Source organism: Falco rusticolus, chromosome 14 (assembly GCF_015220075.1).
Source record: "Falco rusticolus isolate bFalRus1 chromosome 14, bFalRus1.pri, whole genome shotgun sequence".
Taxonomy (NCBI): domain Eukaryota; kingdom Metazoa; phylum Chordata; class Aves; order Falconiformes; family Falconidae; genus Falco; species Falco rusticolus.
The window spans coordinates 16,578,109-16,603,300 of NC_051200.1; the positions used below are offsets into that span (position 1 = coordinate 16,578,109).

The 25,192-nt window shown below is 47.4% G+C and overlaps 1 protein-coding gene across 2 annotated transcripts in view; it reads right to left on the bottom strand.

Annotated features, from left to right (window-relative positions):
* MCF2 (MCF.2 cell line derived transforming sequence) overlaps positions 1-25,192 on the bottom strand; it is a 62,531-nt gene that overhangs the window by 26,226 nt on the left and 11,113 nt on the right. Inside the window, exons 2-11 of one of the 2 annotated variants that reach the window (XM_037408091.1) lie at positions 23,258-23,326; positions 22,578-22,692; positions 17,111-17,201; positions 10,466-10,585; positions 9,262-9,378; positions 7,341-7,490; positions 3,524-3,648; positions 2,933-3,047; positions 2,453-2,572; positions 1,090-1,281 (exon numbers count right to left, since the gene is read on the bottom strand). In XM_037408091.1, the coding sequence (XP_037263988.1) occupies positions 1,090-1,281; positions 2,453-2,572; positions 2,933-3,047; positions 3,524-3,648; positions 7,341-7,490; positions 9,262-9,378; positions 10,466-10,585; positions 17,111-17,201; positions 22,578-22,692; positions 23,258-23,326 (1,214 nt within the window). Of the gene's footprint in view, positions 1-1,089; positions 1,282-2,452; positions 2,573-2,932; positions 3,048-3,523; positions 3,649-7,340; positions 7,491-9,261; positions 9,379-10,465; positions 10,586-14,940; positions 15,031-17,110; positions 17,202-22,577; positions 22,693-23,257; positions 23,327-25,192 lie in introns of those variants that run through there. The other variant, XM_037408092.1, reaches the window with a different exon arrangement.

The window sequence follows — 25,192 nt, forward strand, 5'->3', positions numbered from 1 at the left end:
TTTACAGTGAGACACGCAGGTTTCTTGAAATAAATGCCTGCCTCTGAGCAGACCTGAATCACAAGGAATGACCACAGTAATTGCATTCCTGTTCCGAAAAAAATAAGGATTTTAAATTGCAGTTGAAAGGTCAGCATTTAACATGCACAGGTAACAGGTGAACGCCAGGCTGGGGTTTGGCTGGCACTCACACGCTGTGGTGTGCACAGGCGTAAGAAGATGCTGCAGCCAAGAACGACAGAGGACCTCCAGTGCTGCGAGCGGAAAGCGGGGTGGTGGAGAGCAGGACCACGGTGTGCGGCAGCACAGCCCATGGGCTACACCACCGCACCGGCCAGGAACGTGGGAGGCCTGAGAGAGGACACTGCCCTGCAGCTGAGGGGCTGCTGAGGGACCATGTGCCCCCACAGATTAGTGCAACATTGCAGACACAGAGAGAAAGAACAAGCTCCCAAGTCCCCCCAAACAGTGAAATGGAACAGGGTCAAACTTCGCTGCTTCTCTTAATGGCCTCAAGCATGTTACAGCAGTGTGCCTTCTGGCCTAATTAGCGTGAATTTCCCTAAATGAATATCTGACTCTGATTAAGATATCAAAGAGCATTGGAGCCACACGACTCCACTTCCATGCTAGCACACAGCAGCTGTGCCTATCTACCAATCTGTCACTGTATTTTACAGTCAGCTATGTTCATTCTTAATAAATTGCTAAGGAAAAAGGGCTGGCGTTTATCTGCAAGCATTACCTCTTTTGCACTGGGTATGAAAACCTCAAAACTCAATTAAAATGTGGATGCAACATGAAAGCATGACCAACAGCAGCAGCTGAACTTGGGCATTCTGAACTGCCCTCTGGAGATGCCCACCTCTTTCTGCTGACTATTCACAGCACCAGTAGAGAACGCTTTGCTAACTTAACCAGCTAACCAAGGGGTGAATCACTCCTCCAGCCGCTGGTGAACACTTCCCTACCATGACCTGCTGAAGCAAAGCTGCACATTTCGCACACTTCCAGCTAAGATGTGGAGAGGCTAACCCCATGGGGAAGCAAAGGGTCTACTTCTCAGGTCACTGCATCTCTGAACTGTACCTGCTGAAGGCGGGTATGAAGATCCAAGGTCTTCTGCAGTCGCAACTGCTTCCTTTTGATCTCGTCAGACAAGACATCAGAATGGTGCCGCAGCTCGTTGCATTGCTGGCAGATTAAGTTGAGTGCATAGTGATGGTTTGCTGCTAGCTGGTGTCCGTGTAGTATCACCACCTGAGCCTTCCCTATCAGATCCTTCAGTGAAAGGAAGAGAATGGATTGCACACTTACTGAAATAATGCCAAAATATCTACATGTGACAACATGCATTTTCACGTCTTACCAGATTTCAGGTACACATGGCGATGACTGCCATTAGGAGTAGGCAGATGGGTGGCTTACGCAGGATAAAATAGCACCCATCGTCTGGGAAAAAAAAACCTTTTGCTATCCAAAAAGAGGATGAAGTAAACTGTATTTCACCAAACTAGCAATGCTGTGAATGGCTGTTGGCAATGTGCTGCTGCCGTCTCCAGGAACTAGACTGGAAAAACAAACGCAGCTGATACCCGATTTAGGCACACTACGCTCCTAAGCATGAAAGGGAACTTGGGCAGTGAAGGTTTGTGGCGAAAAAAAACCAGGCACTTTGCAGCAAAGCTTGATGCAAAGACCAAGCTATCTCATCTGCACGTCTTGCCCAGTGTAACATCTTCTCCAGGGCTGGCTTTCTGCTGGGACTGCTTCCCTGTTGCACCCTCTCTGCCTGGCCTTGCATTCCTCCTCCCTCCCCCCACAAACATTTCTTCCAAAGGACCAAAAAGCCTCAGGCCTTTCCCCTAGGACTCCAATTTTCAAAGAACCCTCTGAGGGTTGTGTCCAGATCCCTCAGGACTTCTCCACTGACCCTGGCCCGCTTGCCAAGCACACCCTTTTACAGAAGTCCCATCTTCAGTCGGGCTCCTGTGAATCACCTCTCTTCACTCTTCTTTCCCCTACATCTCTTCGTCTTCATGCATATGTTATGTTCAATTCACAGGCACATCAAGATAACAACTTTTTTGCCTCTCCATGTGCCTCGCAACAAGTCTGCCTATTAACACTGCTAAAGCACTTAACATATAAATAATTCTTCTATCTCATTAAATCCCACGCCTCCCCTATGTTCAGACATTTATCTGTTCTGGATTTTCACGGTGGCTCAGCGATTTATTTTAACTATGATAATTAAAAACCCTGTTCCTGGCTTTCGAAGTGATCACAGCGTTGCTGTGCAGAGGAGAGACATGAAATCAATCCTTTCATGGAGCCACTTACCAACGAATTAATCCAGAACCAGGTAATTTCAGAAAACGCTTCCTACCACAAATAGAGAATGTACCTCTTGTGTTTCACTTGTGCTTCTTTCCGTGAAAGAGTATCTCACCTGAGCCATACCATCGAAATGACCCAGGTCCTTGAGCCTCTGTTTTACTTGGGGGACACTGTCGCCAGTGTCGGGCAGCTCCGCTTGCTGACCCTTTAAAAATTCAATGGCATTCTTGACCTAGACACAAAGAAGAAGACTGCTGCAAAAGGATACAAAGCACAGGCAGAAAATCATTCTCAGACCAGAATTAATCACACTTCAGCTAATCCAATAATAAAACTAGCGTCCAAGGACTAATATCTACGTTCAGAGATGCTTCCAACAGCAAAACCTATGCAACGGCACGGAAGCAACACCTAAATTAGCTCGGAGTAAGGAAGCAGAGTGGTCTCCCCCAGCTAGCTAGCCCTGCCAGAGTCAAGAACTGCAGCATAAATCAAAGGCTCTCATAATAAAATCCACTAAAAACTTATCTCCTCTCCCCTCCTTTCCATCTCCAACTCTTCCTTCTGCCAACAGAAGTGCATCTGATCATACCTCTTGAAAACTTTGCTCAAACTTCCACAGTTGTAAATATTGCTCCATTTTTAACTGATGTTTCTCCCAGAAGCCATCAAAAGCAGTCTCCATCTCATGCAGCTGGCCAAGTAACCTTGAGCAGAGAAGAAGGACAGGATTGGAACAGTTTGCATCTAGAGGACAAGCAGAGATGGACAAGCCCTACAGTTCACCTCTTCAGGTCTTCTGCACTCAAGCTCTCAGAAGTCAATGGAGTCAATGTATGACTTGTGAAGATTTCAGAGAGAATTTTAATGAAATAATCACTAGAGGTGACAGCGCCTGCGTGACGCAGTTGTTGCTACCTCCATTTATCTGAATAATACCTGGGAGCCTGGCATGGGAGCACCCTGCATCTGCTCCACGGCCTCATCGAAGCAGCGGGGGGGAAAAAAATCACAGCAGGTCAAAGTCGTTTGACAGAAGTCACCCAGCAATGTGATGGCTCTGGAGCAAAATTCCAGTATCTTTGTCTCTGTTTGATAGGTGGCCTAAACAACACATCTACGCTTAAATAACTTGAGTATTTTCACTCAAAAATCAGGCAAATTAGGAACACGGTGCACTCACCGGTGGACAGTCTCCCAGTCCCCAGGCCTCTCGTGGTGCTGGTCCTGACTGCATTCCCCAGGGTCAGGCTCTTCAAAACTGCTCAGAAGCAAGTTTCCCTCTTTTGTGACTGCTGTAATATCTTCCTGCGTAATGCAAAACATTTCTGATTCAGGATACTTCTTTTGAGGTAAGGATAAGTCATTTCATGTTTCTCCCATTTCGTTTCCCTGTGCAAAACAAAGCACCAGCATCCCTTGGACCAAAGGGCTCCCAGCAGATGTTTTAGCCCCTTTCCACGGGGCTCACCCCTGGAGCTGGAGAAGGCTGAGCTACGGACTCCTGCCAGGCTGGGTGGAAACGGGCACACAGGAAAACATCAGGCCATAAAATGATTCAAGGGCAGGAAGACAGCACCACCACAGGCCTCCTGGTGAGCAGGTGGGTTTGTATTAGGCATCTATCCACAAGCTCATGTCTTCAAGCAAGCATTCCTGCAGCTTGAAGGCTGTGCTTCTCCATCAAGGTCATCACAGGAGGTTGTAGGAAGAGCATCCCATAGCGGGACAAAGCTGGGACTGAGACCACGCAGCACCACTTACTACAGCCTCTACATAGAGAGGCAAGTCAGTGCTTTAGTGTTATCTCCACTTAGGGAAAATTTAAACCCTTGGTGTGTTCATTAGCATCAGCTGAGGTGCTTTGTGCTGTGCTGGGCTCAGCCCCAAAGCAGACAGGTGCATTTGGTCAATTATTTTCAAGGAAAAAAAGAGACCAAACACAGAGGTGAGAAGGAAGGAGAAAACAGATGTGGCTGATTAACCGATTTGGAAGAAGCTCTGAAGGAGAGACCTATGCATGGCTCCATGAGAGAGCCAACCCCTGGAGTCGTTAAGACCCCGTCCTAGGAGGTGGCCAGACTCCTACTGCAAGAGAAACAATAGCAAAACCGCTTTAGGGAGAAGATTCAGAAAGCACAGACTTGCTTAAGCATCTGTCTGCCCCAGATAGCTCACAGCAACCTAAACATAACAGCATCTTCAGGGCAGGAGCCCGGGAGCCGAAGGATACGGCCACAGGAGCTTCACCTCCTCCATATGCAGTGTATGCTGCAGGTTTGCAACCCTATCACTAAAACGTCATGGAAGATGACCACAAGGCAAAAACCCCATCTCCTTTTGACATTACCACGTCCAGGAGACTTGAAAGGGAACAGGAATCACGCAGCACGCTTTAGACCACAGGTGGCTGGTACTTCATCCTCTTACATCTCACCCTCCAGAGCCCAGCGTTCCCCTCTTGATTCAAAGCTTTTCATTATACATACAGCAAAGTAGCGTGGCTGTCAAACAGGTGTTAACTTGATTTCTTCCCCATTCAGTATATCAAAAAGGTTAATTTCTTAGTTACTCTGTTTAATTAATTTCTGTCCTTTTTTTCATTGTGTTTGCAACTAGCTTCCGTTCAGTATCACAGCTACATAAATTATTCTGATCAATTCATTATTTGAATTCAGGAATCAGCTGTACCAAGCTTGGGGTTGTCATGAGAGAGACAAGCATCCCATGTCTCGCTGTCACCACAATCTGTGCACAGTTTCTCATCGGCTTTCATCTTTCATGGTCTTAGAAGGAACAAAAGATAAAGGCAATGGACTTCATTTCAGTCAAAAGCCAACGAGCGCTTTTGATATTTGAAATTAATAGATGAGGTACTGAAAGCAACAGATGCCTAGCACTGAGGCTGCTGTGCTTTATATGCAAATGAAAACACAACATGTTTTATTTCTCCACAGAAGAAAGTGTGTATTACAGGCTGGTTTATATTCAGGACTACGTTGTATAGCTTCTATTTTCCCCCTACACTCTGGCCACAGTCCTAAGCATGAGGTTTAAGTCAGTAAGTCATATTGTAGTGTATGTAGCTGCTGCTTTATACTAGAGCTCTCTTCACTTTCAAGGAAGAAAAAGACTATTGGCAGTATCTATAATGATGCTTTCTATACATAAGCACGCACATTTATGCCTACACATAGCACACTTTGGATGTCATTTTGCATATTTCTTACAGGCAGCCTTCTGGGAACTCACTGTCACGTGAACGGCAAATGGTAATAAATGATAGTTACGCTTCTTGGACTTATGTAAGCGAATCCGGTCAATAAAGCAAAGGAGCTCATTCTTCAGCCACACAGCACGGCTGTTAACACAGGAATTGTTCCTGAAGTGAGGGTTTGGGGACAGGCTTGTGCTGTCCCCAGAAAGATGCAGGAGCAGCAAAGACAACAGCCGGCTGCACTGATTCTTCTAATAATAGGAATGCCTATAATATATTCCTATTCCTATAATAATAATTCCTACCATAACATTAATCATAATCACAATCAGCTGGAAAAATCTTAAAATCTTAAAGAAAAAGAAGTTGTTTAAGGTGAAACATGCAGCCTCACATGAAGACAGGGATCACATTGTAAGTCCTCTGTACCATGCGCTCACACAAATCCTGCACCTTGGATGCTCTCCAGCACAGTTCCCTTAAGTTCCCCCGGGGAAGCTGCATCAGGCGGAGGGACCTGGGGACAAACCATCCCTACAGACCTGCCGACGATCTTTGCAGGCAGCTCCCCCCAGCCGTGGGGGGCGCGGCGGCAGCGTGCTTCCCCCCCCCCCATCCTGACCTAACAACAACGGGCTGCGTTCGGCTCACAGCTGAGTCGAGAGTTGGACTGGCTGTCCCACAGAACAGGTAACAGATGTGGTCTAACAAGCAAACCGAGCGATGCCCGGGGTGAGGCAGGGGCCTCGCAGCCTGGTGTTGCTTCGGTGAAGGCCAGGACGACCCCCACACATCTGTAACCACAAACCCGTACCCATGCCAAGCCCTCCCCGCTCCGTGCTGAACCACAGAGCCCAAGCGACAACTTGTTAAGGGCCAGTCGGCCACAGTAATTGACTTAGTCCCGCCACACCATGAGCATAAAATCTGGCATTTTAAAATATTTTTTTTCAGAGGACGGGTCAATGTGTCTTTCTCCTCCCCAAGCAGGGACACCTCCGTGGCCAGATTTGTGCCTCCGGATACATCAGACGTTACCCAGGACAATATTACTAACAAAAGCGCTGTACTCTTGACTTGAGCTCAATTTTTGCAGTAAGTATATTTATCAACAGCAATTCCAAACTTGTTATACCTGTCGCCTTAATGAATAATCTTTTTTTTTTTTTGAATTTTGCAAATCTGTTTCAGTGAAAGTCCTTAGCTGGGCTCTGACAGCCAAACGCTGACGCTGATGGGTGGCTGTCCATACAGTCCCTTAGATTTAAAAGTGCTGACCAGGTCCGAGACTAGGACTGGATCTAGCCATGCCGGGACTCCTCTCTGAGAAGGAGTTCAGACAGCGAGGGGATCCTCTCTGAACCTCGTGACTCAACGGGAGGGCTCCCTCCCACCACTCATCAGACCCAACATGACAGGCTGAAGGGACTCCTGCTGGAGACACAAACGCAGGGATGACAAAGCCACCCACCCACCCACCCTCCAGCCAGCCAGACGGGCAAAGCCCACGGGGGGAACACACTGTGGACACCAACGTCTGCAGCCAGCAAGGAGGCGGCAGCTGAGACAGTTTGCTGGATGCTGGCAGGGTAATTTGCTGGAGCGGATGGCAAACATTAGGGTATAACATAGATATAGCCGTGCTATGTTTTTTGTCTGACAACATGCACAGGAGGGAAGGAGGAGCGGGCACCAAACAAACAGGCAGTCAAACCCCAGAAATCCCATCTTGCTGTGTAAACAGGGGTTGGAAACAGGCCGTGGAGCTGCTGCTGAAACATACCTTGAGCTGGTAGTACTTTTCCGTGCGCAGGGCCAGGATGCGCTCAATTGAATACATGTCGTCCGGTAGCTCGGTCTCTGCCAGCTCCGTGCCAAAGGACTGTAACATCTGTGCAATTTCCTTCACGGTTAGTGCAAAACTCTCTATCGCCTGGTGGGAGATGATAATTGCAATCAGCTTGGGATCCAGGACATTCCTACAGCTCATTAAGAGCGCACAAAGAGCCGAGGCTGAGACCTGCAGGGGAGCCCAACCGCTTGCTCTGAGAGAGGCGGGTGGGATGTTCGCTGCCGATGGAGCCGATGTGCGCTGCGGTGCATTAGCTGGTGGCCACCCACACGTGGCGAGGTGGCTTTTAGTGTGGACTGAATCCACAACAGGACCATACGAGGCAGAGCCACCTCACGCTTTGTTTTCTGCTGCCTGTTCTTGTGCACTCCGAGACTTTTCCTACCACATACTGGAGGCTTACAGCAGAAGCCACCATAGGATCCATCTCACATATTCCTGTAATTCCTCTTCTATTATTCTTCTCCTCTGGTTAACTCACACTGGGAACCACCTCCAAGCAGTAGGGCTTTGGAGATGTATTTGGCTTCTTGGCAAGGGATGTTTCCAGCTTTGCCAGCCTGAATGGCAGGTTTCAAGGCAGCCTGGCACCAGGCCACCTCATCCGCATCTTCACCAAGACAACAAGGAAGGGAACTAAGCAGCATGCCAGAGACAAACTGGAGACAGTGGGATGGAGATGAGTGCTGTGGTACCTCCCCAGCACATCCCAGCCAGCCAGCAGGAGCTCTGGACACCAGGCAGCTCTCACACCAGGGGATGAGGTGGGGCTCTCCCACCCCACTCACAGCTCCACCTCTGCTTTTGAGAACAGGGTAAGAAATTCAAATTTAGCTGATTATATTTATATTTTCTTCAAAGAACGTGTATTTTCCATGGCAATTTCAGGAAACTTTTATGAGCACACTACAAGGGAATTTTGAGAGAGGTTTTTCATATGGACACTTAGCTACTGTATGCAGCTACGGTCTAGAAACTATCCTTTTCTTAGATTCACATTTTCTGTCATTTTTATCTCCAAGTGTGAGAGCTATGCCATTACCACTTTAACATGTCATGCAAAAGAACAAAACTAAGAGCCAAAAATTTAAACAGTTCATTAATTTGGGAGTGCATCAGTGTAAACTGTCACAAAGTTAATGGCACCAGCAATAGCTTGAGTTACTCCAGCTGCAACGTGTTGTGCTTTGACTTTATACTGAGCGCCACATCTGCGGGTGTGGATGATGTTGAAGGACAAGGGGCACTAGGATGTCAGGTACATTTTTCAATAGTGCTTTGATTTGTTGGGAAGGTAACTGAGAATCCAGCCTGCCATTAATCTGGGAGACAAAGTCCCAGTGAAAACTAAGAGTGTACAGGAAGCATAGAAACACACAGCAAGGCACAAGGTCAGGGAGTGAAATTCCTGATTCCTGGCAATACTAAAGGAAAAGTCTTGCAAAAGGAAAAAATAAAATTCTAAAGTCTCTGCATTTGGTCAGTATGCAGAAGGCACTCTGATTGCCATGGTTCCCGAACAAATTTGTAATTCACACATGAAGTAACCATTATGGAAAAAAAAAAAAAAAAAGAGTCTAACTTGTATCTACCATTAAAAGAATTTTAAAAAAGACTTAAGACGACAGATCTTTTGGGAGCAATTTCAAAAGGAGCCTGAGGGAGTTAATCATCCAGTTCCCTTCTAACCCATCAAGTGCCTAATGCCACTTGACTCCTTTGCAAATCTGATCACAGAAACGTGGTTGGCTTCAGGGGTAACTTCCAGCTACCCATTGCTCACTGCCTTACGTAAACCTTCCTCAATCGATCCCAAACACCCAAGAGCCCAGTGCTCAGCCCCGGTACGTACAGTCCTGAAGATGACCCACTCGCTGTGGCAGTACTCCAGGGTGCCTCCAAACTCCGGGGTTAATTGTTGTTCATCAATGTATGTCAGCAGGTCGCTAACCGAGCTCAGCATAACAACCTGCGAACAAGGCAGCACCGTTAGTCGGTTGATCGTCGCTTCTACCCAAGGCAGACGTGGATCAAGCCTACAAATCCTTCTGGATCTAAAAACTGGGTTTTCTCTAAATAATGTTCTACAGCATGGCCTTCTTCTTATGCTTATGGCTTAACAGGGCTTTTATTTGATGTATTTGACCATTTCTGTAAGCCAGCCCTGATCTCCCAGATGCTTTCTTCCTTAAATGCAAAGCACAGTGAGATGCTGCAGTATCTGACTGCAGAACAGAGCTGGAAGCAAAAGTAATGCAGGTTTTTGCAAGGGATGACCAGTAATCTGGAAAAAATATAAACATTTTAATAAGTTATGAAGCCTTGGCCAATTCCACATAAATACATACTCATGAGGTTTTGTGTGTCTTGATTTGCCCTTGGGATAAGTAATGAGTTTTCAAAATTCTGCAAAAGGTAATCATTTTAGAGTGAAAAATGTGAAGTTCGTGGAAAATCATATTATTTCCTAAAGGAAAACATTGGCTTGTTTTGTCTATTTGTAATTGCATCAACCTTAGATTCCATAAATGTAGTTTTCTTCCCTTAATTACTCTCATTCTGTACCATAATCAAGGTGACTTTAGAAATCTTGGAAACTTTGACTTGAGAATATAAAACCATTTCAGCTGATATTTTAGAAACAAATACCAACATGATGCTGGTAAGGAGTTTACACTCAGATGAAAATGTCAATTATGGGTGGAATTCATAGCAAAAGCTTCACTAGATATGTCTTTTGACTTTTCAGACATTAGAAAAATTCCTGAGCATGTTTTCATCCTTCACAGAAGCATGCAGCCTGCATGGGGATGAGGAAAGGCCAAGAAGCCCATCACCTACTGCCATGCAGATGCTCTGTGGGGAGCAAAATGTGCACAAGGGGCCCAAAAAATGATACGGGAGAGATGTGGTGGGGAGAGATTTCGTGGAAATGGGGCATTTCTGGCAGAGACACTCCCGTTACTCTTCACATAGGTGCCACAGTGTGGGACGCTGTCACCCCTCACACCCCTCAGCCTCCGGTCACACACAGGCACAACTCTGCATGCTCGTACCGGTAACTTGAGCAGAAAATCCTCCTGACTGAACCGAAATCCAATGTCAGTGAAGGTGCGCTGGAAAAACCCCGTGGGACGAAGAACCATCACTAAGTGCAGGTTCCCTGGGAAAGACGCCTGCAAGGAAACAGAGACAACGTTTAAGCTGGGGACATGGCAAGTCCAACCAAATGCCTTGAAAAGAGGGGAAGTCATTTAGATCTTAGCATTTTTTTTTTGATTGCCCCTGATAGCCTTTTCTTATTTTCAAAGCAGGAGGGAGATGCTGTAAGTGGTTTAGCGATACGGGACGTAACTGCAGGAGGATTGACCAGTCCCGCTTCCCTTTGGAGCAGACAGGAGTTCAGCCATGCACCTTGGAAGGCCACTTATTATAAACTTTAATATTCTGTCTTGTGTTCAGCATTATAAATCGCAGAGCGAAATTACCGTTTACCAGGGAACAGAGGGCTGGAACATCGAGAGGAATGACAGACATATTGAGGAAGCAAAATTTATTGCCAAACTCACTAATCACCCCATAACTGCACCGAGCATGCTCTTCTTGTCCCTGGTAATTACCAGGCACCATTTAATTTGTGGTAAGAATTTGAAATTTCCTGTCTATGCTGCTGGAGCCTTTTTTCAAGCATATGGTTGACAGGTGCATTTAAATAGATCTGTGAAAAGGGTGCTTGAGAATGAAAAAGAATTTTTAAGAAAGGAGGAGTCATATCATTAAATTATGGATAAATGCATGATGCAAAGCATTGAGTTAATTAAACATATGATTTACTCCGAGATCCTGCCAGGCCAGGTTATGTTTCTCCATATATTCCTCCTTATATTATAATCCTTCATGAAACACAGTAGTAGTATCTATACCAAGGGTGAGAGTAATGAACGTGTTTAGGTATTTTGCACTGCAGGGCACTTAATCTATGCCTTCGAAACAAAGATTGCTCCCATAAACCTGCATCAAAAAAGCCACGATTTACAGTTGAGATCCGACATCCATGAACTGCATTGCAACTCATTTGCTGTGCGCTTTTTTTTTTTTTGTGTGTGTAGGAAAGGTCAGGTTGTGGCTTCCGTTGCCCACAGTCCCACTTAAAAATGGACAGTGAGTTTTATGATCGAATAAGCCATGTAAATTCAATATATTGATCCACTGTTATTTTTAGTAGGAGCAGATTAAAAAAAAATTAACGTGAATAAAGTGCCAAACTCATACCCTTTGGAAGTCAACAAGAATGGTGCCAGGGACAAGGATTTGGTGTTAGGAACAAGAGCAAACCATCAAATAATGGAGACGTCTGTGCTGGCTGCAGTCCCTGGGCGCTGCACCGCTGCCACACAGCACCCGGTGAGCACCCAGCGCCCCCGGAGCGGCTGCCAGCCCCCGGCACACAGCGATGGCTACAGCCACGGGAGACCCCAGGAACCAACACCCAAGCCCATCAAACTTGCAGATGGGCCAAAGATCTGAACCTGGCCATGGAGTCACCAGACCTTTGCAGCTCTAAACAGGTCTTGACCAAGAAAGCATGGGCAAGAGGCTGGAGGAGATCCAGATTCAGCTCCCTGCTTCCATGCCTGTTTAATTAGTTCTACAAGGAAGATCTGCTCTCCTGCAAGACAACCCCAGGCAGGCCCTCCAACGCCCAGCTACTAGACACAGCTCTAAAGAGGAAATCTGTCTTGGAGACCCTGCTCAGATCAGGATTCTTAACGGGAATTTCTCATATTACTAGAGAGAAAACCATCCACAGGCTACTGGATATCTCCGAGGAGTTGGAGTGGTTCCTCGCTTTGAGGAGAATCTCTGCCTGGGATGCAGAAAACCTTCGCTGAGGAAAGCACCACCAGAACTGGCACAGGTTTGTAGACATCTTGAATGAACTGAAAATTTATGGCATTAATATTTCACTGGAAAGTCTCTGGCAAGCTCAACACTCATCCTCCAGCGTGTCCCTGAGAAGCTGGCTGCCTCTTCCACCACACCGGCTCTCCGCTGGACCCAGCAAACGCTGCTATTGCTCTGTCCAGGCCTGTTGGCTGACCTGGCTAGTCCTTGACACTCTTCATGCTCCAGCACGTCCCACGGCACTAGGACGTCCCAGGAAGAGACAAGGCAGCCTGCATTCACGGCAATGTCCTGCCTGCCCCTGCAGAGCTGAGTCCATCATCTGTCACTCCCTCACGCTCTCTCCTTTATGTCCATGTTTGCCTCATTCAACATCCTGGTCATTTCCCAAGGGACATTTCTGTGCAGACAGGACAACAACAGCATCCCCCAACAAAGTTTCAAAGATATCACCAAAGAGCCACCATGAGCTGCAAATCTCAAAGGACAGGATGCTTTTGCTCCGAACAGGCCCTGCATCCCTGGCATTAATGGCTCACGTTGACTCGAACCAAAGCCTTGCGAGGCCAGTGGTCTTCCAAGGCTTTAAAGGAGCTCAGAAGATGCAATTTTAGGTCCTTCTGCATGCTTATGAGTCCATTGGACATGAATCCAATATCCAATGGTGAAGTCCCACAGACTCTGAGGAAAGTCACTGTTTCCAGCTCAGAAGCACAACAGTATGTTCAGGCCGCTGAACTTTAGGCTCCTACCTTGACCTCCTCTGAAAAATGCATCAGGAATATCTTTGAGAAGATGCATCCTCCCTTGGTCCTACCTCATCATCCCCCTCCATCCCCTGTCCCTTTAATCCTGTTCGGCACTTCCAGCAGAGATGAGCTTGCTTTATCCCCTCCTACTCCTTCCAGTCCTTTTGACGTGCACTTTTCGTGCGCAGAGCAGGCTCCCTGGAGGAGAGGCCTGGGTCTCCAAACCACCCCACCCCATGGGATCCTGCAGGCTTTGACCATCTTGTTCTATGAGCCCTTGGCAGGAAACCCATAGCTCTAGCAACATGGACCAGTAATCAGGAGGCAAGCGGAGCCGCCTGCCCAAACTCCATGCAACAGCAATAAGGTGTGCGACACCTCTCTGAGGGCAAAGGTGCCTTTGACCACCTTGGGTTTTGTGGATGCAGGGTACCAACATGTTCCACACAACATACAAGAAGAGACCATAAGCTGGCATTCACGTCCTTCTGCCACAACCACAACAGAGGCAAACTCTTCTTTGATACAACTTTATGCCCCCCACACAGACAACTGTACCCCTTTTGCTCCTTGATACGTTTCACCTCAGAAGTAGCTGGGTTTCCAGGACAGGTTTCCATTCAGTTTAGAAAGCATTTGAGGATTTTTCAGCTGATCTTAGACACATAGGATCAAGGTCAGCACTTATAAGCAGCTACAGAACAAGAACTACAGCTTTGCAAATGATACCTAATGCATTTCAAGCATGGAAAAAACCAAACAAGCCCAAAAGTAAGTTTGCAGAAAGACAGGCACCAACCAAACCATGTCCCGTGCCCTTTTACAGACTTAAGAGAAAAGATGAAATATTAAATATATATATATATATAAACAAAGACAGACCAGTAATTCCTCAGAAATAGCATCCCTGAAGGAACTGTATCTTTCGTAGTCACTGTTAGAATTCTAATTTTTCTAAGGGCTGAAGGGTAGATAAGTTACCTGCAAACTGAACTCTAACAATACTGAAGGTACTGCTGGGAAAAAACCCTTCCTCGCAATATATTCAAGAAAGCAAGGACAACAGGGTCCTCAATCTTGCCTTATGTTTTATCTTATTATTTATAACGCTACAAAGAGCCTCGTGTGTTTGACAGACTCGGGTTTATGTAACAGAAGACCTGAAAGAACCCTCCGCTATTCCCCTGCAGCACACCAGGGAAGGCAGGAAACTATGGGCGCAATTCCACTAAATCAGGCAGTTGGCAACATTTCCCTACGAGTAACTACCTCGCCGGCCAAAGCCCATGCTCAGAGCATCCTTCCCCTTCAGAGGACATGAAGGCACCTGCCCTAAGGCCTCGGTTCAGCAACTTGTTTAACCGCACGCTCAGCTGTAACTGCGCACAGAGCCCCCACAAAACCAGCACAGACAACCCGGGCTAATAAAGCACAAGGAAGGGCACGCGTGGAGAGCATCCCCGTCATTACCTCCTTAGCGAGCATCTCACCCCGAGACATTTAATGTCGGTTTTTTCCTAATTTTGGGAATTCCGTTTTCAGGGAGCGTTCTTCCCTGCTGGTCGCTGGGGCATTCGTGAAGCTGGATATCAATAAGCATAATGGAAACGCAGGATCTGCCCCAAGTTTGTTGGTGAGCCCGAGGCCAGCGGTCCCCGTGGAGTTACCGCCTCCCTGCCGTCCCCCGCAGGGAGAGCTGGGGACCCCCACCTCGGCATCCCTGCCCCAGACCCCGCCCGCACCGCCGCGACCCTTCCCCGGCGGCTGCACCGCTCCCGGCCCCCGGCAGCGCGCCCGGCCCCGCACCGCGCCCGCCACCCCCGCGCCCCGCCGCCCCCCCGCCCGCGGCCGCCGCAGCGCGCCGGGCCCGGCCTTACCGCAGCGCCGCCGGCCCGCCGCCCGCCCCGCCGCGGGCTCGCCTCCGCCATCGCCCGCCCCCCGCTCCCCGCTCCGGCGGGCGGCACGGCGCGCAGCCCCGGCGGCCGGCTCCCGGCGGGCAGCCCCGCTCGCCGCCCCGGCGCCGGGCCGCTGTTTAAGGTGGAACGCCCCGCTCAGCCCGCAGCCGGGCCGGCGCCTTCCCGCGGGGAGCGGATCTCCCGCGCCCCCCCCGCCGCCAGCTCGAGGGTGCGGGGCGGCGCCGTGCGGGGCCGGGGCGGGGGCGGCGGGCGGGGAGGATGCTCCTGCCAAAACCGAGCCCGGGCCCCGGCTGCAGGGCTCGGCCCCCCCAGGGCAGCGCTGCCCGGCTCAGCCCTGCTCGGCCCTGCCGGCGGAGGCCGCACAAAGGGTTAAACAAAAACCCGTGCGGCCCGGTACCGAACTGCTCCGGATCAGACGCACAACCGCAGAGCTGCGATGGCATCTACATGGGCCGAAAAAAATAGGACGCTCTGTTTTTCACATTCAGCTTTATTTGCGCTTCCTTATGCCAGAATTACACACAGATTGAAGAAAAAAGATTATTTTTTTTTAATTGCAGCACGGGTGTATGATTGGAAGGAAATCAAGGTTTAACCTTTAGTGTCAGCTGCGCAAAGGCAAGTCCTGTCAAACGCCTCCTGAACACAGGCAGCCCTCCAGGGCCAGACCCTTTCTGAAGGCAATGCCCGAGCCTCCAGCTGCAATGGACACAGGTCTCCTGCTGCTCACCCCTCTGCACACAGAGCACCCCCACCGCATCTGCACACACAGCCCTGGCACCGCAGGCAAAGCCACTTCTCTACAGGGACACGCAGCGCATACAGGGACACAAACATAATACATGCTCAAAGGTCACACAATAATTGCATTTTTCTTATTAAACACAAAATGAGTGACACTTCAGTAGAAGCTACAAATTAGGGCGGGATTTTTTCACCGCTGCCACTTCCAAACTACGCAAAGCAACTACATCATCCTTAAAGGATGCTCTTCGTACTAGCACCTGTTCAAAAAGTGGCAGCAGAATGGAATTTTGATGAACACTTTAAAGAACTACTTCTTAAATGCTGCTTTGCCTCTAATGGTATGGTAACCATACTTGGAAATTCAGGTTATCACATTTCAGAAAGTCAGAACCCAAAATATCGACAGCAGTATGTGGTGCACACTGCAAAAAGGTAACCCTCTCTTCCCAGGGCACCTGTTAGCAAAACACCATCAAAGTCAGACATTCTTAACACCAAGTTCAGCTGTACTAGTATTAACTACTTAAAACAGTGTTAAGATCTAACTTTATCAAATCTAACCAGAATCAGGTGAGAGCTTTCCTTCTCAGTACATACCTCATCAAGTTTACTTCATCCTCTATCAGACGGATCAGTGTCCTTAACCGTTCAGTAATTGTAAGCAGAAACAAAGGCAATAATAATACACCCAGAATATCTTCATTGACTTACCCACATGGCATGGTCTGGTTTGGAAAGCATTTACCAATTAGCTCCTACCTATCCATGCATCTATAAACATGACTTTTCTGCACCTGCATGCACTACCATAACGCCATGCTCTCATAAGACACGATGCATTGCTGAGTTGCAGAAAGATTACTTTTGAGGTATGTTCAGATGGGTTATATGCTAATGGTGCGTAGCACATAAACATGTATAATAGATATTTAAAATACATGAAGGCATACATACACATTTAAAATAGATTTTCCACCCATGCCCACATACAAACGCTTGTGAAGTTTGCTTTAAGAACCTAACACTTTCAGTCACTGACAATTAGGTAAAATACAGTCTCACTAATAACAAGTGTCTAGAAAGAACATGAAGCCAAATTTCCACCCGTCAAAAGCACAGAACATGGCACAAAACACATCTGAACCACTATGAAAAAGCACAGAAAACAAGCAAATGAATGAGCTAATACTCAAACAGTTCATTTACGCACTCAAATGGGGCATGGAGCTATGTCTGAATTAATTATAGGGCCATAAAACAAAATACTACCTAGAGAGAAAGCACTAGCATCACTGCTCCTGGTTCCCAGCGCTTTCTGAAAGCGGTACATAATGGGCACGATGACTTATTACATTAGAAGAAATGAACATTAAAGAGGACTTACTGCTATTTTTTGGAGAGTCAGTTTGACCGACGCCCATGTGTCCAATCTTCTATCCAGGATTAGGATAAATTTGGTGTCGGACTCATGTCGACTACGAAATAAGAAAATACCAATAACCAGACAACTTTTGAGGGAATGTGACTCCGCTCCCCCCCAAAAAAAACCAAACCCAAGAACATGGAATGCAAACCACATTTTGACATTTCCACAATTGCTGAAATGCCCTATGAAAAAAATTCCCTGAGCAGACTCCAGCAAGAAATTTGGGAAGCCCACCTGACAGTAAGCTGAGGGTGAAGCATCACCTTTGAACTGCATGGGAGGTGGAGACAACAGGTTGCCCTTGAAACCCTCACTGGTCTTCAGAAGGACTTTGTGGAGGTCAGAGGCAGCTGTGCTCCTGCTGAGCAGCTCGGGGGTGGCCAGCAACCAAGCGATGACTTGTTTTGGCGCAAGGCAAGTGAGGTGACACTGAGCCAGGGAAGGGTTATGCCAGCTTGGCAGGGGGAGAGGGGGAGCTGGTGCTGAAATAGGCTGTCGGGGCTTCCCCAGCACCTCCCGGGCCTGCTGGAAAGGAAGCAATTGCTAGGAGGCACTTTCCAACACACTCGGGTTTGCTTGGCAAGCACAGGCTTCCTGACATCCCTTTTGACACCCAGACCCTTCAAGTTTCTTTGAAATCCCCAGTCTCACCCGGCGAGCCAGCAGTACCAGGGATGCCCAGTCTGGCAGGTGACCTAACGTGCAGATGAGCTCCTGTCTGTAATTCACACGCTGCCTGCCCAGGCTAGCTGGGCAGAGCTCCGCCAGGCACAAGGCGTGACAGCACACACTCCAGGGCAGTCTGCATTACAAACTGGAATCACGTTTGCACATAAGTAAGGGTATGCCAGCTTGGAACCAAGTCCTCTGATGTGAGTGTATTTACAGGATACTCAGGTCATATTTACAATATTTATTTTGCAGATGCTGAAACAGGATAGCCGTGTCCCACACCACCCTACCCAGGCGTCTCAGTGCCGTGGAGAGGCTCCCAGTACACGTGCTGGCTCTTGAGAGCTGGGTCAGGTATCTGCGCTGGGCATGGCCCCATGCAAGCAGCGTCTTCAGTAATTCTTGTGTTTGGCAAGCAAAACCACATGGTGGATTACTCAGAACTATTACATGGCAGACAATACTTGGCAACTTCGCTACAGAAAAAAAAAAAAAAAAAAAAAAAAAAAGGCACCCAAAGCCAGTGCAGGAGCTTTCATACAATGCACATCTTGCTGCTTTGGTCTGTTATAACCACACTTTTGACCAATACGTTTAAAAGCAATTATCAGCTAGCCTGAGGGAAAAAAAAACCAAACCAACCACTAAAATTCCTTTTGGCTCATAAAAACAATTGACTGAAGATAGGTAGAGGTGCCCAACTCCTAAACTATCCTACAAACACATCTTATGGATCTCCAGTGCCACACCCAAAGAGCAAAGGTTCCATGCAAAGGTATACATGGCCATTGAGGTGCAGCAAAAAAGAGCAGAGCAAACAAATGTCCTGTCGCGCCCAGGGGTCGAACACAGAACTTCTGCAGGTAATAAAGCCTGAGGTTACACATTACGAGCTGGATCAGGCATGGCTTTTCTGCCAAAACCTTTTCTAGCTAAAATAGTTTTAGCAACATGAGATGGTTCTGCAGGTTACTGCCAGCTCTGCTCAGCCCCACCAAGAGTTAAATGACCCAGGCAGTGGGAGCGTGGGGCAAAAGGATTCTTTTCTTCAAGGTAAAAATAAAACCCTTTGGTTTTTCAGCACACCCCAAAACTCTAAAAGGTAGGTCTCTGTCCTTTGAGAAACAATTCCCCAACTGCCCATGGTATTTCCCCAACAGGCTGCAACTGGGGAAAAGAAAAATAATAAAAAAATTAATAGCATTTACACAGCACTGCTCTCATCATAATAAAACCTGAAGAAAAAAACCCAGAATCCAAGTAATTTAGAAAAGGCAGCCAGACTGTAGTGCATTGTCAGTTAATAGAAGTATGCCAAAGTATGCCATTTACTCAGGACAAGGTTATATTCAGACAGTAGCCTCCAAGCATGCTAATTTACTTTTATCAGCTCCCTTACAGACACAAAGAAGAAAGTTCCCAGCTGTCCAAAAGCCTTGAAACCTACTGTGGGAAATTTTTAACTTATTCTGGGGCTAGTGGAGCAAGTCTGTGCCTATTTGCAACCCAGGCCTTGCAGGTTTATCAGATTTCCAGTCCTGCAACGTACCTTGCAGGCCGACAATAAAAATAAATCAATGCTTTCTCACCGAGGCTGCAAGGGGTGTTCATTTGCATCCAGCAGCAGAAAGATGAAGACAGTTAGCCAGATTGAGGATTCTTTCTCTCTGGGTGCTTGTTGTCACTTTGGCGGGGTTTTTTCTTAACCTTAATTTTGTATGTGTTGCAGAACGCACCAGACTAAAAATAAAGACTTGGGATGTTTTGCAGGAGGACCTGAAATCAGATCCCAGAGTCTGAAGTTGTGAGATTTATCACAGGAGTGAGACACTCCTTGTGGGATCAGGGCATGCTGTCAGGACCTGCTGCCTGATACTTAAATTCAGAGATACTTCTAGTCCACAGCACCCTTCGCTGCGTTACTACTGCGTGTTATCAGCCATGGCTCTAAACTTGGTACTTCATGTCCCCATCTAAGTGAAACATGGCAGAGCTTGTCTGAATACCGAAAAGCTGGAGGGTTAAAGAAGACTACACCAGACTGGACTGTTTTGAGTCAGGAGGGACCTACAACAATCACTTGGTCCAACTGCTGGACCAGTTCAGGGCTGACCAAATGTTAAAGCATGTCGGTAAGGGCATGGTCCGAATGCCTCTTAAACACCGGTGGGCTTGGGGCATCAACCGCCTCTCTAGGAAGCCTGATCCAGTGACTGACCACCCCCTCGGTGAAAAAACACTTCCTCATGTCCAGTGCAAACCTCCTCTGGAGCAGCTTTGAACTGTTCCCACTTGTCCTATCGCTGGATCCCCGCGAGAGGAGCTCAACACCTCCCCCTCCACGTCCCCTCCCCAGGAAGCCGTGGGGAGCACTGCGGTTGCCCCTCAGCCTCCTTTCCTCCAAACCAGCCCAGCGCGAAGCCCTTGGCTGCTCTTCCCAGGACATCCCCTCCAGCCCTTTCACCACCTTAGCTGTCCCCCTCTGGACACGCTCGAGGACCCTCACACCCTTCTTACAGTGGTGGGGCCCAGAGCTGCACACAGCGCTCAAGGTGAGGCTGCACCAATGCTGTGCACAGCAGGAATTTTTCATTTTTCAAAGATAGCATTATTTTTCTTTTACTTTAATTGGGACAGTTTTTTTCTAATAACAATCTTACATGGACCATAACTGACCTCAATTGTTTGGTTTGGTGTGTTTTTTTCTTAAAGCTTCTACTGAAGTTCTGACTTGCATGGAAGAAATTAATTATTCTAGGGTACACAAAAGATCAGTATTTGCTGCAAAGTCTACACTGTCTTTAATGCAAGCCTGGCTCAAGTGCTGCTTTATCACTCTTACGGCCTCCTTTCTGCAAGTCACCAGGATCTGTCACACTTACCTGTGCCCTCCTTCAAGCACACCATCACACAGGGCTGTTGCAGGCAGGTAGCCCACCATGCACATTTTCAGTTGGATATGCAGACCATGGAAGGTGGAGACCTGCTCCTTATTTTCCTGTACAGCTCTTCCACAGGCACTTCCCACAGCTGCCTCCTGCCTGCAGCATGGTTCCCAGGAATCCTAAAGTAAAATGAACTTGCCTACAAGACTCACCTTCCTCCTAGGTCTGTTATTAACGCACTCACCCTGCAAAGCCAAGAGTAGCTTACAGCATCCATCTCCTTTATCTAACAATTATTTCCAGGAGAAAAATGCTTCATGAAATTCAGCTTCCCAAAATACTACAAACCTGACGCCCCATGAGGTTTCCTCAGACCAGCGTCAGTAGGACAGCACGCAGTCCTTGCTACCGACTGCGTAGGAAAGGCACTGCATGTGGGGTCTGACCTGCCCGTACCCATCCACAGGTACGTGGGAGGGAAGTGTCGGTGCACCCACAGCTAACTCTGACACGCAGGTCAAATACTGACCTCTTTTAGGGACTTTCTGGCTGATCCTGAGCTCTGATCCTGTGATGTGATGCCACTGAGGGACATGTACCCAGGGGTACCAGAGCTGACACACGTCTTCCGCCCTCACCTATATGATGCTTTTCCTTGCTCCCCAACACCACAGCCTTTTCCACTCCAAAATGTTAAAAAGCACATGTTTTTAAGATGGTCAGGTGTTGAGGCAGGCTGTTACGGTGGCAGGAGGAGCAAAGAAGCATGATTAAAGTGGTTTTACTAAAAACATGCTGAACACGTTTGAATCACCAGCAAGCTCGCAGCTCTCATTAGCTTCTTGATTGAGTTTGACCTATTACAGGGACAGCAAGACTGCTCATCACGCTAATGCTAGGGTGTTCACAGCCATATGAAATAAGAAGCCCTGGAGAAACTGGGCAGAGCTGGGAAGTGCAGATGCACTGAAGAGGCTGCCTGCACAGCGTGGAGGAGAAACCCCTCTGGCCAGCACACACCATGGCGCGCTCCTGTCCACGCTGGGACAGTGCTCTGCGGGCCAGGAGCCCACACACCTTCAGAGTCCATCCAAAAAGAGGACAGCGGAATTAAAGGCGCTTTTTTTTTTCCTGCAGAGGTGGCTAAGCACACGGTATTTCTTCCCAGGCAGCTGTCGATGGAAAGCTCCCATGTAGCTGCTGTCAACCTGCTCTCCCTGCAGGAAGAAATTTGCCAAAATGGGCATTATTCAAGGAAATTAAGCATTCCAGGTAACTGAGTCACCAGGCTCAGCAGCAAGAAATATGAGGGCCATTAATCTAAGCATACAGCCCTGTATGTGGCACGGGCAGGCTGTCAGCTGCTTAACCCCGAGCCAGAGGTGGGTAATGGGAGCTGTGGCACACTGCTGAGCCATCGTGGGTAATGGGGACCCCAAACGGTTTGTGCCTGTAATTAGTCTCTTCCTCCTGTTACATTTCTCTCTTTCCACAGTAATGACGCTCTATTTGTACGTGTCACAATATTATTCTGCAGTGGCATGGCATATTTCAGTGGTGACGCATGTCAAAGCTTCAGGAAAGCTTGCTGTTAATTAGAAACTTAATAAACTAAATTTATGATACATGCAGGTCGACAAGTCATAAGGGGTGATGTCCACTTTTTACTCTGCAGTTAGTGGCACATAAACACCACGCCTGGACACCGTAAGGGCTTGCATCATTCATCTTCTCCCTCCTACTTGGTCTGAGGGCTGAAGATGCCCCTCACCTCCATGCGTGGCACTGTCCTGAAGATCCCCTGCTTGACCCAGGCAGGACCAACACCTCTGCCCATCACAGGCAAGAGCTAGAAGGGAGCCACATACCTCGGGACTGATGTTAGGTATGTTAAGACTTTAGATACGATCTCCTCGGGCACCTCGTTGAAGCGAGCGTTATCAGGAAGGGTGATAATCCAAGCCTTGTCTTTCCCTCGGCCACCTGGAACAAAGACAAGGATGCTTCCCTGGGCGTGCTTTCGAGGAGAGCCAGCAGCCAAGTCCAGGTCCACCAGTCAGGTCAGAAAACATGCTGCCATCATCACAGAGGCTTTTTTACATTACCAGAGAGCAAAATCAGGCCAAATCCTGCCTCTGATTTCAAGTCCAACACACACACATAGGTGGTAGAAACAAACATATTGGGTACCAGATATTTCCTTTTATTTACTGAGCATACTTTACATGGGACAGCAAATGAAGTCAGAAATACAAGGATAAATCATCACACTGGTCTGGAGCCTACAGAAATACATTTCAAAGCAAAACGCTTGTTAATGTGTTGAGCGTTTGAAGGTAAGAATATTTTACAGTATGGCTTGAGACAGAAACCTAATATGCTCTTTCAAACTGCCTCAATGTTTTATTAACAACATTTCTAGTGGCACTGGAGACTACCTGATGGATAATATCCCGTGCGGAGTATCATTTAGCCAAATAGCATGGAAGTTCATCTGGAGTATTTAATTACCACATGGACAGACCCTGGAGAAGTTCACTGTACTCACCAGAAAGAAAAGCAAACTCTTTCATCAGGTCATCACTGATGTCCTTTGCACAGATGGGTATTGCGGTTTCTGGAAAAAAGCAAAAGCAGCCGTCAAAAAGGAAGGAAAAATCCACAGCAAATACGTTTATCAATGTTTTAACCCATAGGTGGGACTTGAACCAAACGCAGCTTCCCTAAATCATACATGAAATTTCCAAACAAAAGATATATGGATCTTCTAGAAACCAATGGTTTTAATGACTCTTAACAGGGCAAATGCCCTAAGTCAGCAGCAAGTTATTCTAGCAAACGTACTAAGGGATGCCTGGGAGTTTGAGTGCTCTCCCTTCAACAGGGTGTATCCAATGTTAATTTTTATATTTTGGAGTTATGATGTCAACCCCCTATTCTACAAACTCCCCCAGTGCTTCCCAGCCTTGGCAACATAATGGTCTGAGGTTTCTGCTGAGAACAGCAGTGTCCAAGGCTGCCACGCTGGGAACAAGGTTGGGTTTTCAGACTGTAACAGTCTTTAATTTTGAGCAAATAAGCTTCTGAAATCATGTTTTCATCAGGCGTGGGGACATATGCATTGGAAAGGTTGTTCTTGCGTTCGGTTATTGGATTTCTTTTTAATTAAATAATGGGATAGGCTGTCTTAATACCATATGTAGCACGCTGACCATTTCAGTGGCAATGAAGCACATCGGAACAATATACATAATTTTACCTTTCCCCGGGAGAAGGAAACAAAAAACAGATTGACACAGGAGGAGCTTATAGCTGGCAGACATATTTCTGGATTATCTATAAATGAAATGATAGCTAAATATTAAGCATCCTTGTTCCTGCAAATAAATGCTTTAGAGCACATCCATACAGATTAAAGTCCTTGTGCTTGCTGATAATCAAATTTTAAACACTGATTATTTTACAGAGTTGGTCCTAGGGAGTAATCTTTTAGCTGTTTTAAATCACACAGGCTGCATACTTCAGCACACTCCAGCGTCATAGATATTTGTTCTATTTCCCTTTTTCCAAAAGCTTTCTGGTAACTCCTACTTTACCTAGGGATTTTGCAGGCTGTGCAGCCCCGAGGTGTGGAGCTGGGGGTGCCCTGCCTCCTACAGCCCCTGCCGGCTCCCTGCTTTTCTGTGCACCCGCTGCTGCTTTCCCCTCTTGTAGATAAAAATGTTATTTTTGTTTGTTAAGGGTCGAGCCTCAGCCCCACTGGCATCTACAGAAACATTCTTGATTTTAACAGGCCCCAGAATTGGTCTTGGTAAGAAAGAAGTTTGTCTTGCAATGGTATTTCAAATATTTCTCTCTCATTCAACTGCTTCACCTCACTTGAGGACAAGCAGTGGCCACAGATTTCTTTTCTATTAGTTGATTATTATTTTTTCCCCAGGTCAACCGTTTCATACTGATAAAATTCACATTTAAGAACTCCACGAGCTCCCACACATGAAGTAGACGACATTAAACGTGCGGGTCTTTGAAAGTACAAAAGCTCACGGCTGTGCATGGGTATTTCCCACAGAACGGTGTGGGACCGTTCAACAGCTCACCTGCATTTGCAGCAGGGTGAAACGTGTCCCCAAAGCCAGCACACCTTGCCCACCCCGGCTGTCCCCAGGGATGCAGCCTCGCACAAGCTGGGCAGAGTTCTGCCCTGTGCCACAACAGCCATGCGTGACTCCAGTGCCCAGCAGCAAAAGCAAACACAGCTGCAGGTTTACAGTAAATGCAGCTTTTGTTTCTGGTTCTGCAGTGATACGGGAGGGACATGCTGGTTTATTGACAGCTGTCCAGGAAACAGGCTGGGGAAAGGGGGTTAACTTCTACATGGTTAAAAAAAAAAAACAACCACACACACCACATTTTAAAATCACTTAATTAAAAAACTTCGCAAGGCATATTCTTCCTGAGAACACCCTCACAAACTGCAGCC